A 15,475-nucleotide genomic window follows, 5' to 3' on the forward strand; every position below is an offset into this window, starting at 1 on the left:
AAGAAAACAGATTCCCCCGAGGTTCTTTACAACACAGAACCTCCTCTGTTACTGCCACCAGAACTGTCTGCTTGCTAAACCCATAGCAGACATCTAAACCCTTTACCTCTTCCAAATATCAAAGTAACTGATAGGTGGCTGCCTTCTCAATAACCTTGGTTAGAAAAGGAGTATTAGCTACCAGAATGATAACTGGTACAGGCTGTGACACATTCAGAGTCTTATTTCTTTAATATGGGAATCACCACATCCCTCCTGGAAAAATGAATTCACAACTAGATTTAACAGAAAATCCAAAAGAGAATCACTTGGTTTAGCTTTGGTCAAAATAACCTCATTCCTCCTGTGATTATAGTATCAAGAGTGAAAAATATTACATGTTCATTCAGCCCTAAGTATCAGAATGAGGTGGGCCGTCTGGGCTAAGGCCTTATCAGCTTTGGGCAGAGCAGCATAAAACTGCTAAATATGGCTCTTTTTCCATGAAATCTCTACAGTAGATCAGGTTGAAAAGGCAGCAGCTGGCCAAGAGCGCATTTTAACTCTCTTCCATGCTGATTGGTGGCAGGAGGAAGAAGAAAGCAGTTGACACATTGGACCATGTTCTCCCCTTCTGCAGCCCTTGGCCTGATGGTTAATTTGACCTGTACGGAACCCTGCACAGCCCCGCAGTTTAAATCAGCAGTTGGAGCCAGGCAACAGAAGAAGAAAGAGGACATAGCCTGAGGCTCCACTGTCATCCTGCTGCTGCTGATCAGTGCAGGAGGAGAGAAAAAGGGTCGCCTGGCTAAAGTTGGTGGTGGTGGTGGTAGTAGTGGTGTAGGGTTTGACTAAAAGACGTGAGGTTGCTGTTGGACAGACTCTGAGCCCAAGTTGGGGAAATTTATTTATTTACAGGCATTTATTACCCGCCCTTCCTGCGTTCAGAGTGGGGTACAAAGTAGAACGTATACAGACAATAGAGAGGAGGGAAGGTAGTGTAAAATCTTAGGGGTGGGGGAAGGATAGGCATCAGGGTGTAGGGGCAGGAGGACAGAGAATTTTACTTAGTGAATCGCTGGGGTAGGGAGCTTGATTGGCTTGACCCACCGGTGCCTGCTGACAAGGCATTCCGCTACCCTTACATTTAGCAGAGATGTAACTGCATATATTTTGTAAGACTAATTTCATTTGTCTTGCAAAGAGATTGACAATAAAGCAATACACAGTTTACTGTGTGACCATGGTTTCTTTTGGTTTCAGAAGTTTATGGCTGAAATGTTTCGTTTTTATTAAGAGACTTTAAAATTATTGAACTAGTTTTCTTTTTTTTTTTTGTTTGTTTGCTTTCCAGAAACGGATAAAATCCCAGTAATGCGTGGCCAGTGGTTTATTGATGGAACCTGGCTACCATTAGAAGAGGCAGAAAGTAATCTTATAGAAGAAGAACATCTTGCCCATTTTAGGGGGCAGCAAATACAGGACAATTTTGATATGGAAGTAGCCAAAACTGTAGATCGCAAAGATGGTAAGTTATTGGAATGGCAACTTTGCTTATGATACAACACTTAATTTTTCTTTTAATGTAGCTTTTTGCAAAATATTAAGTTTCAAGTCCTGAAAGGAGTTCTCATGATAGAAGGGCGATAAGTTAATTTATATGCAAATAAGAAATTTATACAAAATTACTCATTCAGTAGGTATTCACTAAACCATGATTTATGTGGGGTACCATAAACTAAAGAGATTTTAAGTCAAAAATATTCTCTACTTTGAAGAAGAGCAAAGAGGATCTACATGGTGGTCTTAATGGGAACAAGAAGATGTTACCAGATTGCAATTTTTCTTTTATCAATTTTTTTTTATATGGCTATTTTTTACTCTTTAAACACATTGTAGTATTCTCATCCTAAAGGTTAAAACACTAAGGGGTAGATTTTATAACATGCGCGTGCGGCCTACATGTGTGCGCGCTTCCCGGCATGCACATGTACATGCACGTGCATGTTATAAAATCCAGGGTTGGCGCGCACAAGGGGGTGCACAGTTGTGCACCTTGCATGCGCCAAGCCGCGCTGCCTTCCTCCATTCCCTCCCAGGCTGCTCCAAAATCAGAGCGGCCTGGACGGGAACTTCCTTCCCCCTAACCTAACCTTTCCACCTCTTCCCCTAACCTTTCTCCTCCAGCCTTACTCTAACCCTTCCCAAAATTATCTTGCCTTTTGCGCCTGCCGGCCGATTGCTGGCACGCAATGCCTGACACAGCGGCAAATGGCCGCTGACCCTGCCCCTTTTTTCAAGCCCTTGGACTTACACGCGTCCTGGGGCTTTACATGCACCGCCGGACCTTTTTAAAATAGGCCTGGTGCGCGTAACCTTTTGAAAATCCGGCCCTAAAGATTTATGTATTTGGTGTTACTGTATTGTAACTTTTTTCAGTAAGAATTGTTTAAATATATATGGTCTTTGTTTGATCACATTCAGGGGAAAAAAAATCTAATGTATGTAAGTGTGTGTGTGTGTGTTAAAAATTACATACTTTTTCTCATTTGCAGGAAAAGTGTACTTCATGGAGTACAAATTTCTAAATACATTCTTCACCCTGAGCATAAAGTTCCAAAATGTTTACGTGTGCGAATAAGACTTTGGCTTTATTCTGTGCATGAGAGAGGTGTTTTTTTGTATGTGTGTATGAAACAGAGTAACAAAAGTTGTGGGTGATTCTTTGTGCAAGGGGGCCTTTTTGTTTTTATGGGAAAGGAGGCAGCTGTAGCTGTTTGTGTGTTAAATTTGAGGCTTTGTGCCTTTTTGTTTGATAAAGTGCTCAAATTCATTTGTAATTGTTGACAAAAATGCTGCCATTTGTGTGTGGAATGGAGCACACCTAAATTAACCAAAACATGTGGCACACCAGCTTTGTATGGACACAAAGGGAGCTCATATGGCCAAAAGAATTGCTAAGGAAGCTCTGAAAGGACCCACCAGTCACTTCCAAATTTTAAAACAGGGGAGAGGGAGTGGAAACGTTTATGTGCCTGTCACAATAAGAGCAGTGTTTCCCAACATTTTTAAACTCGAGGCACGCTTACATTAACAAAAATATTGTGTGGCACACCAACCTCCACAGAGCAGGCATTGAGGATATCGAGAGGACTCTTTATGTCCTAAAGAAGAACCAGAAAAGCACTGAAAGCCCTTCGAGTGTGTGACCCTCTTTCCCTTTGCTTTAAAATTTGGGGATCACAGTGGGCCAGCTCCTTTGAATATAAGTGCAGTAGAAGGGAGAAGCTGGTGTAGAGTAGACTGCCAGTGGAGCGCACTGATATCCCGCGTTTGGACGCGCTAGCTTTACCCCTTATTCAGTAAGAGATAATAGCGTGTCAAAAACGTGCGTCCAACCCCCCCCCCCCCCCCCCCCCCGAAATTAATAGCACTGCAACATGCAAATGCATGTTGATGGGCCTATTAGTTATTCCCGCGCGATTCACTAAGTAAAATGTGCAGCCAAGCCGCACGTTTTACTTTCAGAAATTAGCGCCTACCCGAAGGCAGGCGTTAATTTCTGCCGGCACCGGGAAAGGGCACAGAAAAGCAGTAAAAACTGCTTTTCTGTACACCCTCCGACTTAATATCATAGCGATATTTAAAAGTTAAAAATAATTTAAAAAAAAAAATTTAAAATCGGCTTGCGGGTTGAAAACTGGATGCTCAATTTTGCTGGCTTCCGGTTTCCGAACCCGTGACTGTCAGCAGGCTTGAGAACCGACGCCGGCAAAATTGAGCATCTGCTGTCAAACTTGCTGACAGCCGCCGCTCCTGTCAAAAAAGAGGCGCTAGGGCCCTAATTTGAATAATTTTTTTTTCTGAATCTCACGCACAGGAAAGTGGCCTGTGCGCACGCTGGGAATGTGGGCGCTCTCCCGCAATTTTTACTGTATCGGCCTGTCAATTAGTTAACTTGGCTGCCACATGTGGCTGCCAGAGTTCGTCTACTGCTGCTGCTCCCAACACTCAGAATGAGTCACATCCAGTGATCAGTGCATGCTCTGCTGTCTCACTCAGCCTGGGGATAAAACAGGTTGAAGGACTTTGAGGAGGACAGAGAAGAGGAAGACAAGGAGATGCTATTTGCAATATGTATGCTGCACAAAGTGCATGCTTCCCATTAATTACCACTTTGAGGTTCATGTTGTAGTAGGAAGAGGAGGTATGCATGATTATCCTAGGACAAGCAGGATGGTAGTCCTCTTCACATGAGTGACAACATCAGATGGAGCCCGGTATGGAAAACTTCTGTCAAACTTTTTAGAACTTTGGCTGGGTACACTGAGCATACCCAGCATGCCCTATATCATGTAGTCCTCCTCCTCTCCAACCTTGGTGTTACACATTTCATCTATGCAGACGATGTACAAATCCTCATCCCCTTTACAAACTCCATTCACACCGCACTCCAATACTGGAACTCTGTTCTTGCCTCCATCAACCAGCTCCTCACTGACATGCATCTATCCTTCAACCCCCAAAAAACTGAACTCCTCCTTATCTCTTCCAAACACTCATCAATTCCCATTCCTTCTACCCTCTCCTCTATCACTTTCCCATCCATTACACGTAACCTGGGTGTCATACTCGATAACCAACTCACCTTCAAACTTTACATCAAATCTATCCTCAGCAGCTGCTATTTCAAACTACAAACCCTTAAAAAACTCAAACCCCTTCTCTATTTCTCTGATTTCCGCACTGTACTCCCATCTATTATTTTCTCGAAAATTGATTACTGCAACGCTCTCCTCCTTGGCCTTCCTTGACCTACATCAAACCTTTACAACTCCTTCAGAACGCTACTGCACACATCCTCACAAATGTCAACAAGAAAGACCACATCACCCCCACCCTCATTGATCTGCACTGGCTTCCCATTCAATCACGCATCATTTACAAAACCCTCACCCTCATCCACAAAAGCATCACCAACAAACATTACAACTGGTTAAACCCTCCATTCCTCCCTCGCACCTCCACAAGACCAACTCGTTTCTCCCTCCGTGGAACCCTAGTTTCTCCCTCTACAAAAACTACTAGACTTATATCCACAACAAACAGAGCCCTTTCCCTCGCTGGCCCCAACCTCTGGAACTCCATGCCTCTTGACCTGCGCACTGAAACCTCCACACCCAATTTCAAAAAGAAACTCAAAACCTGGCTCTTCCTCCAAGCCTACCCCCCCCCCATCCTCACCTACTAACCCTCCCCCTCCTTGACCCACCTCTAATATTTGTCTTCTAACAGTTGCCCCCTCTAACCCCCCTTCTCCCATTTTCTTCCCCCCAAACATGAGCCAGCTTTATATACGAATGTATCTTTGAATTTTGTACATAACCTTATCCTGTTTGCTACTGTTTTACCTTTTCCCCACTCCCAATTACGTCACTCCCAGTTATATATCCCAGTTTTATATCCCCCCCCTTAACATATCTAGTTTTGCTTTGTTACTGCGTTTTTATTGTTCTTTGTTCCATGTAAAGGCAATGCCTACTTATACCTTGGTTATTAAGTTTCATGTAAACCAACACGAAGTGCAAACGGTTGTCGGTATATAAAACTGTTTAAATAAATAAATGTATCCACGCGGGGTCCCTCTTCAGTCTTTTTTTTTTCCCCCCCGCCTAGTTTTTGCCTCATGGTTACTGAGTTCGCGTTCTTTGTTTAAAAAAAAAAAAAAAAAAGTGTTTGGAAAACTTTTACCGGTCGTCTTCTGATATTTCCCACATGCAGGTCCCTCTCGGTTCCCCTGTATCCTAGTCAGGTTTTTCAGTGGTTTGGTAAGTTTTCTTTTGCTTCCATTCCCCGATGGTGGCGGTGCCTCGATGCACGCCACTGTCGATCGCCCACCACCTCTGTCGTTTTTGGCCCTTCAATTCGTATCATTATGGCCTTGTCAGGTTTTCGTCAGTGTCTGAGGACTATGTCCATTACAGACCCACACGATGTGTGCATCCTTCATCTGGGGGCATCACATGATGTCCGGGGGTGCCGCTTGTGCGACCAGACCCCGATGTTCTCGACATGGAAGAGACTGAAAGAGGCTGGTGGATAGGGTAGCTGGGGTCTGGCCTCTGTCAGTTTCTTCCAGGTCGAGGGCAGTCGGAGTCTTTGTCTTCGACCTCGGCGCAGAGTGAAGCCGAGGAAGCATAGTCACTGGGCGTCTTCAATGCATGTGCAGGGTTCGGGTTGGCTTGGCGCTTACCATGATGCCCCCAAAGCGACCCCATGGCAAGGAGTGCCTAACCTCCATCAATGCCAGGGGTCTGCGATGGTGACCACCAGTCCTGGTGTCAGTCACCAATCCTCCTCAGGGCTCCGAGGTGGACCTGGCCACCCCTCCTGCCTGCCAGTCTGTTTTGGCATCGGCAACTTTTGAGGAGGAGTTGGAGCACAGAGTCCAGCTGGCAATCGATTGGGTGCTGCTGGGCATCGAGCCTATGGCACCTGCAGGCACCGATGCCTGCTGTCTCCCCATTTGAACTACTACTGGAGTATCTCGATGAATTCATTGGGGTGTTGCCAGTTCCCAGGGAACCATCGCTGCCCAGCGGGGCACCAGTGCTTCCCCTGCCTGATGCAATGATCATTGCTGGTTCCGAGGAGGAGGAGGCTCCATCGAGGCTAGTGCTGACACTATGGCCTGAAGCCCCACGTCTGGCTTTGTCGGCACCAGCACCAGTGCCACCGGTGCCTATTCCTCTGGATGAAGGCTGAGTACCCAGAGCTCCATACCCTGTGGATATCAATGAGGGCGAAGCCCCATATGACCCCTGGGGGGAAGACACTGCAGAATCCTCCTCAGAGGACTTGGAGGGTCTCCCCTAAGAACCCTCTCCTCCTGAGGAGTGAAGGGAGGTCACTTCCTGAGGACCTGACCTTCGCAGGTTTTATATGGGTTATGGCTGAGGTCAACCCATTTCAGTTGATGATTGAGGAGGATGCCAGACACAATGCTGGAAATCTTCCAGTTTGTGGAGGCTTCTTAAGAGATTGTGGTGGTCCCAGTGAATGAGATCTTTAAGAGCTGCTGTTGAGGATTTGGAAGCACCCCTTCATGGTACCTCCTGTAAATAGGAAGGTGGACGGGGTTTACCTTGTCCAACAGGCTTCCAGATTTGAAAGGCATCAGCTGTCACAGCAATTGGTAGTGGTTGAATCCACTCTCAAGAAGGCCAGATGCTCTTGGACTCATGGCTCGGGCCCCCCCCCCCCCGGGGAAAGATGACAGAGCTCTGGGCTCTCTTGGCAGGAAAGTCTTTCAAGGGGCGATGCTTATTGCCCGCATTGCTTCCTACCAGCTCTATATGAGCCAGTACTCTTGCAATTTCTGGAAACAGTTGCAGGAGGCGACCGAGCGGCTGCCTCAGTAGCAGCAAGACGCCTTTCTGTCACTGATGCGTCAGGGCCTGGGGTACAGAAAACACGAGGTGTTTGAGATGGCAGTGATAGCCTCTGCAGCGGGAATTGGCGCCCGCAGAATGGCATGGCTGCGGGCCTCGGATCTCCAACCGGCAGTACAGGAAAGACTCGCTGACCTGCCATGTACTAGAGACAAGGTGAGGAACTTGGTGGCCCAGTTGCGAGATCACCATGAGACCCTCCAGCATCTCTCTGTCAGCATTTCAGATCCGCCCTCCTCAGTCAGGAGGTCTGCGAGACAGGGTCAGAGGAGGTCTTTCTACCACCAGAGGAAGTACTATCTGGTCCCTCATTCCTGTTCACAAAGGGTGAGCTCCTAAGACCGTCCCAGGCAGCAGTGAGCTCCCAAGCCCCAATCGGCGTCCCAGGATAGGGTTTTGACTGGATCATAGGGAGAATAAGCCAGCTGCCTGTACCAGAGATGCAGGCTATGGTTCTTTGCAAATCGGTGGCCCAATATAATCTCGGACCAGTGGGTTCTGTCCATCGTCCATCAAGGGTACTGATTAAATTCTCCTCCGTGCCTGTTTTGGGGGCTGCTAGTGCATCAGGAGGTACTCTTAAGGGAGCTCTCCGCCCTCTTAACGGCCAGAGCAGTCATACCTGTTCCACCGAGACAAAGGAGGCAGGGATTCTACTCCCGGTACTTCCTGATTCCAAAGAGAACAGGTGGGCTCTGTCCCATTCTAGATCCGAGGGCCTTGAACAAGTTTCTAAAAAAAAAAGTTCAGGATGGTTTCCCTGGGTACTCTGATTCACCTCCTGCAAAAAGAAGACTGGCTGTGCTCCCTTGATTTAAAGGACATGTGCACCCACATCGAGATCTTCCCAAGTCACAGGAAGTATCTCAGAATTGTGGTGGGAAAACAGCACTTCCAGTACAGAGTTTTGTTGTTCGGGCTAGAGTTAGCCCTACATGTATTTACAAAGTGCCTGGCTGTGGTGGGGGAGCACCTCCGCAGACTGGGGAGTGCATGTTTTCCCCTATCTGGGTGATTGGCTGGTCAAGAGCACTTCTCAGGCAGTTGGAGATCTGTCCTTGCACTTGACCATCTGGGTGTTGAAGTCACTAGGGTTCATCATCAATTAACCGAAGTCCCATCTCAGCCCGTCACCTCAATTGGACTTCATAGGAGCCCTGCTAGACACAGTTCAGGCAAAAGCCTTTCTGCCATGCTCCAGGGCAATCACTTTGGCATCCATAGAGGAGGTGATGCAACAGAGCCAGCAAGTATCAGCTCGGCATATGTTGAGGCTGTTGAGCCACATGGTCACAATCATGCATGTTGCTCCCTTGGCACGTTTACACATGTGCAGAGCCCAATGGACCTTGAGGTCGCAGTGGCACCCAGCCACTCAGGACCTCCAGGCTCACATCTGTATCACTCTGTCTCTCTGGGACTCCTTGTCCTGGTGGTGGGTTCTCTTGAATTTGAAGCAGGGAATATTTTTCCAAACTCTCCCTACCCAAACTGTCCTTACCACAGATGTGTCCACCCTGGGGGTGGGGTGCTCATGTAAACGGGCTCTGCCCTCAGGGTCTGTGGTCTGTCCAGGAAGAACAATATCAAATCAATTTCCTGGAGCTCTGGGTGATCAGGTACGCTCTATGGGCTTTCAGAGATCAGCTGTCCAACAAAGTTGTCCTGATGCAAATAGACAACCAAGTAGCAGTGTGGTATGTCAACAAGCAGGGAGGCATGGGATTGTACCTCTTGTGTCAGGAAGCAGTCTAGATCTGGTTCTGGGCTCTGTTCCACAGGATGGTGCTTCGGGCTAGGTATCTGGCCGGAACGGAGAACATAATAGACAGAACATGATAGACAGACCTTCAGGCCCCATGAGTGATCATTGGACCAGGGCATGGTGAATCGGCTCTTCCGCCTCTGGGGGAACCCAGTCGTGGACTTGTTTGCTTTCCCTCTATACCAGGAAGGTGACTCATTTCTACTCCCTATACAGATCAGACAGTGAAACAGCCTCGGACGCCTTTGCTCGCCATTGGGGCAAGGGTCTTTTGTATGTGTATTCTCCACTTCCTCTAGTAACGAAAACTCTCCTGAAGCTTCAAGAGGACAGACGGACTATGATCCTCATAGTCCCTCAATGGCCAAGCAGGTCTGGTTTCTACTCCTCTGGAAACTGATTAGTCTGGGGACTTCCCCAGATCTCATCATGCAGGATCAAGGCAGGCTGTGGCATCCCAACCTCCAGGCCCTGTCACTCTCAGCTTGGCTATTTAGACTGATTCTGAAACCGCTGGATCTTTCTGAAGATGTGTCTTGGGTCCTTGAAGCTTCTCGAAAGCCTTCCACTTGAAAGTCCTACAGAATGAAGTGGAGGAGGTTTTCCGTGTGGTGGGAGCAGAAGGCCCTAGATCCTTTCTCCTGCCCCACACAAAAACTGCTTGACTACCTTCTGCACCTATCGGAGACAGACCTAAAAACCAACTCCGTTAGAGTTGATCTAAGTGCAATTGGAGCATACCACCAAGGTGAAGATGGTACGCCCATCTCTATACAGTCTATGGTGGTATACTTCATGCGGGGCCTGCTTCAATTGAAGGCTCTCGCTGTGTCTTTGGACCTCAACATGGTGCAGGCTCAGCTGAAGAAAGCTCCATTTGAGCCGCTGCACACCTGTGACCTGAAGTACCTGACCTAGAAGGTCATATTTTTGTGGCAGTCACTTCAGCGCATAGGGTCAGCGAGCTCCAGGCCTTAGTGACTTATCCACCTTGTTCCAAGTTTTATCATAGGGTGGTCTGGTGCACGCACTCTAAGTTCCTGCCTAATGTGGTGACAGATTTCCATCTTAACCAGTCAATCGTCCTGCCAATATTCTTTGCCAGGCCCTATTCACACCAAGGCGAATGAGGACTGCACACTTTGGATTTCAAGAGAGTCTTAGCCTTCTGCCTGGAATGGACAGAAGCCCATAGACAGTCCACACAACTTTTCATTTGTTTTGACAGTGGGAATTGCCGTTGCCAAACAAACACTATCCAATTGGCTATTAGATTGCATCTCCTCCTGTTATGCCCAGGTGGGATTGCATCTTGGGGGTCATGTCAAGGCTCATTCTGTCAGAACCATGGCAACGTCGGTGGCCCACTTGTGAGCAGGCCCCATGGAGGAGATCTGCAAGGCTGCGAAATAGAGTTCTCGCCACACATTCACGTCACACTACTGTCTGGATGGGGATGGCCGATGTGATAGTAGGTTCAGTCAGTCTGTCCTCCAGAATCTGAGGTGTGGAACCCAACTCTCCCTGCCTAGGGCCCCATTGTTAGGTATCAGGCTATCTCCCCCTTTACCAACAGCAATGCTGCGCCCGTTGGCACCTGGTTGGTGCTTGTTGGTCCCCTTTAATGTTGGGGACCTGCCTGTAACTAAGGATTCACCCATGTGTGAGGACCATCATCCTGCTTGTCCTAGGAAAAAGCAGAGTTGCTTATCTGTAACAGGTGTTCTCCTAGGACAGCAGGATGTTAGTCCTCATGAAACCTGCATGCCACCCCACGGAGCTCAGTTTCTCCTAATGTTTGTTTATCTTTATCTTAATTCTGTTACGAGACTGAAAAGGGACTATGCGTAGTGTAGGGTATGCTGGGCATGTTCAGTATATCCAGTCAAAGTTCTAGAAACTTTGACATAAGTTTTCCGTGCCGGGCTTCATCCGATAATTTCACTCTTGTGTGAGGGCTAACATCCTGCTGTCCTAGATGAACACCTGTTATAGGTAAGCAACTCTGCTTTACACATATTCTCACAAAGGAGATCCTATACCACTGGTGTGTCTTGTTGCTACAAGGTACTGAGAGCAGAGCCCAAGTGCTACTCCTGATCTGAGCATCAAGCAGTGGTGATGTTTCCATGGCGTAACGAATTAGGTCTGAAGGTACTCCAGCATGCCATGGCCCACTGGTTGGGAAACACTGCAGTAGAGCGGTATTCCAATGGCTTTTGAAGTCAACTGACTCATCTGTTACAGATGAGTCAATTGACTGTAACTTTGAAGTTACTGACTCATCTGTACTGTACACACAGATGTACTGTACTGACACACAGATGACAATGCACATGCAGATGGATTGTAGATAATTGCTGCTGGTTTTGTTCCTCGAGTCGTTTACCGTGAATTTTCCTCCACAGTTTCTATGGCTCCTCTGTTTCTGGAGGATAGAAGTACAAGTTGTATTTATAGGTTACTCACAGCTTTTTCCCCAGGAACACTTCCTTGCACTTCAGCCACAATTTGACCCTGCTGTCAGCCATAAAGGGGTCTCGCCTTGAGTAACCCCTCCTCTAACCTGCTGCTGTCTTTCAGTCTCTCCACGCTCGGCTTTCTTTTAATCCAGGCATATATCCCACCTGCCTTGGCTCCTCACTCTGCAAATGTGCTCCTGCTCCTAATTACCTGTGGACTCATGCTCCTTCCTTTCTGGTTCTGGAGTCCTTCTCTTGCTAATGTGTTTCCTCAGTTTCTCACTGTGCATAAACCTTTCTACTCCTGAACTACAGGTCTCTCTCTAGTGCAGGAGAAAGCAGAAATCCATACAGTGTGGTTAGTTATTACCTTGGCTGCCACTGGGGGTGGTGCATGTGGTTGCCAGTGTTCTTCCACTATTGCTAGTCCCAACACTCAATGACCTGCATCCGGTGCTCAGTGCATGCTTTTCACATCTTGCTCAGCTTGGCTTAAGAGAGAGAATGGAAGGACCTGAAGGAGGAGGCTTAGGAGGGGAAAGAGGAGGAGGTACTGTTTGCAATGTCTGTGCCCAAAGCAGGACTCGGTTGTCGGTGTCCTGCATGCTCCCTGTTAATTCCCACATGCTGGGGGCTCATATGGTTAGAAAAGAGAAGCATGTATGACTGCACTACCATTGGTCCTTTTCTGCCGTCATTTCTATGTTTCTATGCGCTCATAAAGGATGTCCTGCATATTTGAAAGCCATTGCTGGTGTCTCCTGTTGCTGCAACATGCTGAGAGCAGAGCCCAGGCACTGGTCTAGACCTGAGCATTAGGCAGTGGTGACTTTTCTATGGCATAACTGATCAGATATGTTGACCCAACCAGTGTGCCATTCTTCACTGGTTGGGAAACACTGAAATAGAGGGTGTCTGTATGTGTAATGGAAGGAGGAAGCATGTGTTTGAGAAATGGCGTGCGTGTGTATACCCTAGCTGTTTTCCATGCATACCCTTTTTTAACTTATGTGCATAACTTTCCTTTGCTTGGGAGTTTTACAACACAGGAAAATGCTTAGTAATATGGACTTGGATGTGGTAATGGATTCCATCGTGCTGCATTTAAGAGATTCAACATACAAGTCTATTCTGATGCTGTAGAACTTTAAGCATGTATTTCTGAAAGCTACGTGCATAAGTTGAAAAAGAACATAAACGGAAATTGGCATCAACATAAGATGTTCTCCAGCATTTTTCCTGCAAAGAATACCCAAATAAGTTAAGGCATTTTAAGTGATTTATGGCATTTGAAATGTCATTCCACCAGGTAAGTGGATGGTTCTTTTCTACAGACCCCGCTGCCTTGAGGCCCCGGTTGGACATCCAAGCCGCGACCTTGGACGCCTGGCCGGGCACTCAAGGCAGCAGGAAGGTCCATGAACAGAAGCAGCGACCTTGGATGTCCAAGGTTGCGGCGTCCGTTCATGGACCTTGGACGTCCAAGGTCACGGCGTCCGTTCATGGACCTTCCCGCTGCCTTGAGCGCCCGGCCGGATGTCCAAGGTTGCGGCTTGGACGTCCGGCTGGGCACTCAAGGCAGCGGGGTCTGTAGAAAAGAACCATCCATTTACCTGGTGGAATGTCATTTCAAATGACATTTGGAATGACATTTTGAAATGACAGGTACCAGCGCACCCTGGATACTGTATAGGCGCTGTATACCGCTCTATACAGTAAAATGGATTGTGCATGCCTACCCACTTCATTGACGCGTTTTGGACACTGCTTGGATTTGCGTCTAATTTGAATACTGAATCGAGCGGCTTGTAAACCAAAATGTGCGCGCGGCAAACGAGCTGGCGGAGATGGATACGCGTCCATTTTGGCAAGCGATAAGGACGCGTAAAACCGGATACCGGATACTGAATCACGGGTTCGCCTTATGCGTCCAAATTGTGCGTCCAAAGCGGGTTAAAAACAGTGTAACCGCGGCCACGCTTTACCGTATCGGCTCGATTGTGTTTTTTTAAATTTATTAAAACATACATAGAACATGGCACACTGACCCTTAAATCATTTGTACAGGACTGAAACTGATTAAATTTACTCCTTTGTCAACATCACGTAATAGTTTTATGATGCTAAACAGTAGGAATGAGGCTGAAGCCATACAGCTTACATTACTAGCAAAAGAGATTGCTTAAGAATTCTGTAATGGTAACCACTGGAATACAAGTATGCAAACTGCTAAATCAAGTAAAATAAAATAAAAATAAGCAAAGTATTGTGATTGCTGTTAGTCTACTTGAGCATGTAATAAGTAATTTGGGTCAACATATAAGTTGTAGGTGATACTTTCTTATTGGATTAGCTTATTACATCTGTGGCAATCTTTCGAGAATTATGCTTCCTTCATCAGATCAGTGAAGAGATAGTGCAGATACACTGGGTTTAAATACAGAGGGGCCGATGCAATAAATCTTTGTGGAAAATGGGCGCTCAGTGTTGAGCGCCTGCTTTCCTAACACGTGCCCACCCACCTCTCCTGAGCGCGCAATTGAATAATTAAACGAGAGGCCACTTTAAAAAGGAGGCGCTAGGGACAAAGGTGCACCCCTAGCATCTCCTTGGCAGCGGGCGCCCAGGAGAGGTGGCTGTCAGTTGGTTGGGAAAACAGATGCTCAATTTTACGAGTGTCCGTTTTCCTAACCTGTGCACAGCCAGGGGTTGGGAAAATGGACACTCGTTAATTAAGTATCCCTTTTCCTAACCAGACTGCCCACCCACTTTCTTAAAAATTTGGTTTTAAGCATTCTGGTCCTTTTGGTTCCTTCGAGTTAATATCGCCACAATAGTAAGTCGGAGGAAGTTCAGAAAAGCAGTATTTTCTGCTTTTTTGTACACTCTTTGGGCTGCTCAGAAATTAATGCCTGCTCAGGGAGGCGTTAATTTCTGACAGTAAAAATGTGCACATCGGGCGCATATTTTCTTTATTCAATCAGAGAACAGCTAATAGCCTCATCAACATGCATTTGCATGTGATGAACGCTGTTAGCTTCGCGGGGGGTTGGACGCGTTTTGGACGCATTAATCCTCTTATAGAATAAGGGGTTGTGGACGCGTGTTCAACAACGTGTTAAACAGTGCGCTCGGCTAAGTGCACTGTATTGCATTGCCCCCCGAGTTAGCTACGCATAAGGTCTTTATATACCAGAAGTTTGCAGGTTAGGTTACAGTTACTGCTTAGTAAAGGTATGGTTTGGGGAGAGGGTGTTGTTGACAAAGGTTATAAAAGACTGAAAAACTTCACAGTTCCAAGAGGTCCTATGTTTAATGATGGATGAGAGAGCCAATATCTGGTTCCATAGTATTTGACCATTATGGAATCCTTTCATTGTGGCCCCTGTACTAAGCTACGGAATTTTCTGCAGGTTAGTGGCTTGTTCATGCAAAAGTTTGCTATGGATGCAAATGAGCTCTGTAGCAAACCTTTGCACAAAAGTTTGCTACAGGGAAGCTAACAAAAAAGATAACTGCCTACACTAGCCTTTTTGATGCATTGGTTTTAACTAAATTCACAATTGAGTTACGTTGCATGATCTTGCATCGCAGCTGCATATTAATTTTGTATTTAAATACAATTTTCCATGTAGTAAACTATGCATGAAATTTTATTACCATGGAATCCTAAAACCTGTGAAAAAATTCACAAATGGGGAGGCTTCATGCGCAAAACCTGAAATTTGAGATGGTTTGCGCGTAAAGCACGGTTTAGCAAAGTTTTCATTGTTTAATGCAATGGCATCATAACTTGTAAAGTTCCAAGCAAGATCAGT

At 46.6% G+C, this 15,475-nt stretch overlaps 1 protein-coding gene across 2 annotated transcripts in view; it reads left to right on the plus strand.

Moving 5' to 3' along the window:
* DDHD1 (DDHD domain containing 1) overlaps positions 1-15,475 on the plus strand; it is a 302,420-nt gene that overhangs the window by 72,650 nt on the left and 214,295 nt on the right. For both annotated transcript variants that reach the window (XM_029598301.1, XM_029598300.1), the window contains exon 2: positions 1,334-1,507. In XM_029598301.1, the coding sequence (XP_029454161.1) occupies positions 1,334-1,507 (174 nt within the window). The remainder of the gene's footprint in view (positions 1-1,333; positions 1,508-15,475) is intronic.

Source organism: Rhinatrema bivittatum, chromosome 4, assembly GCF_901001135.1.
Source record: "Rhinatrema bivittatum chromosome 4, aRhiBiv1.1, whole genome shotgun sequence".
Classification (NCBI taxonomy): Eukaryota; Metazoa; Chordata; class Amphibia; order Gymnophiona; family Rhinatrematidae; genus Rhinatrema; species Rhinatrema bivittatum.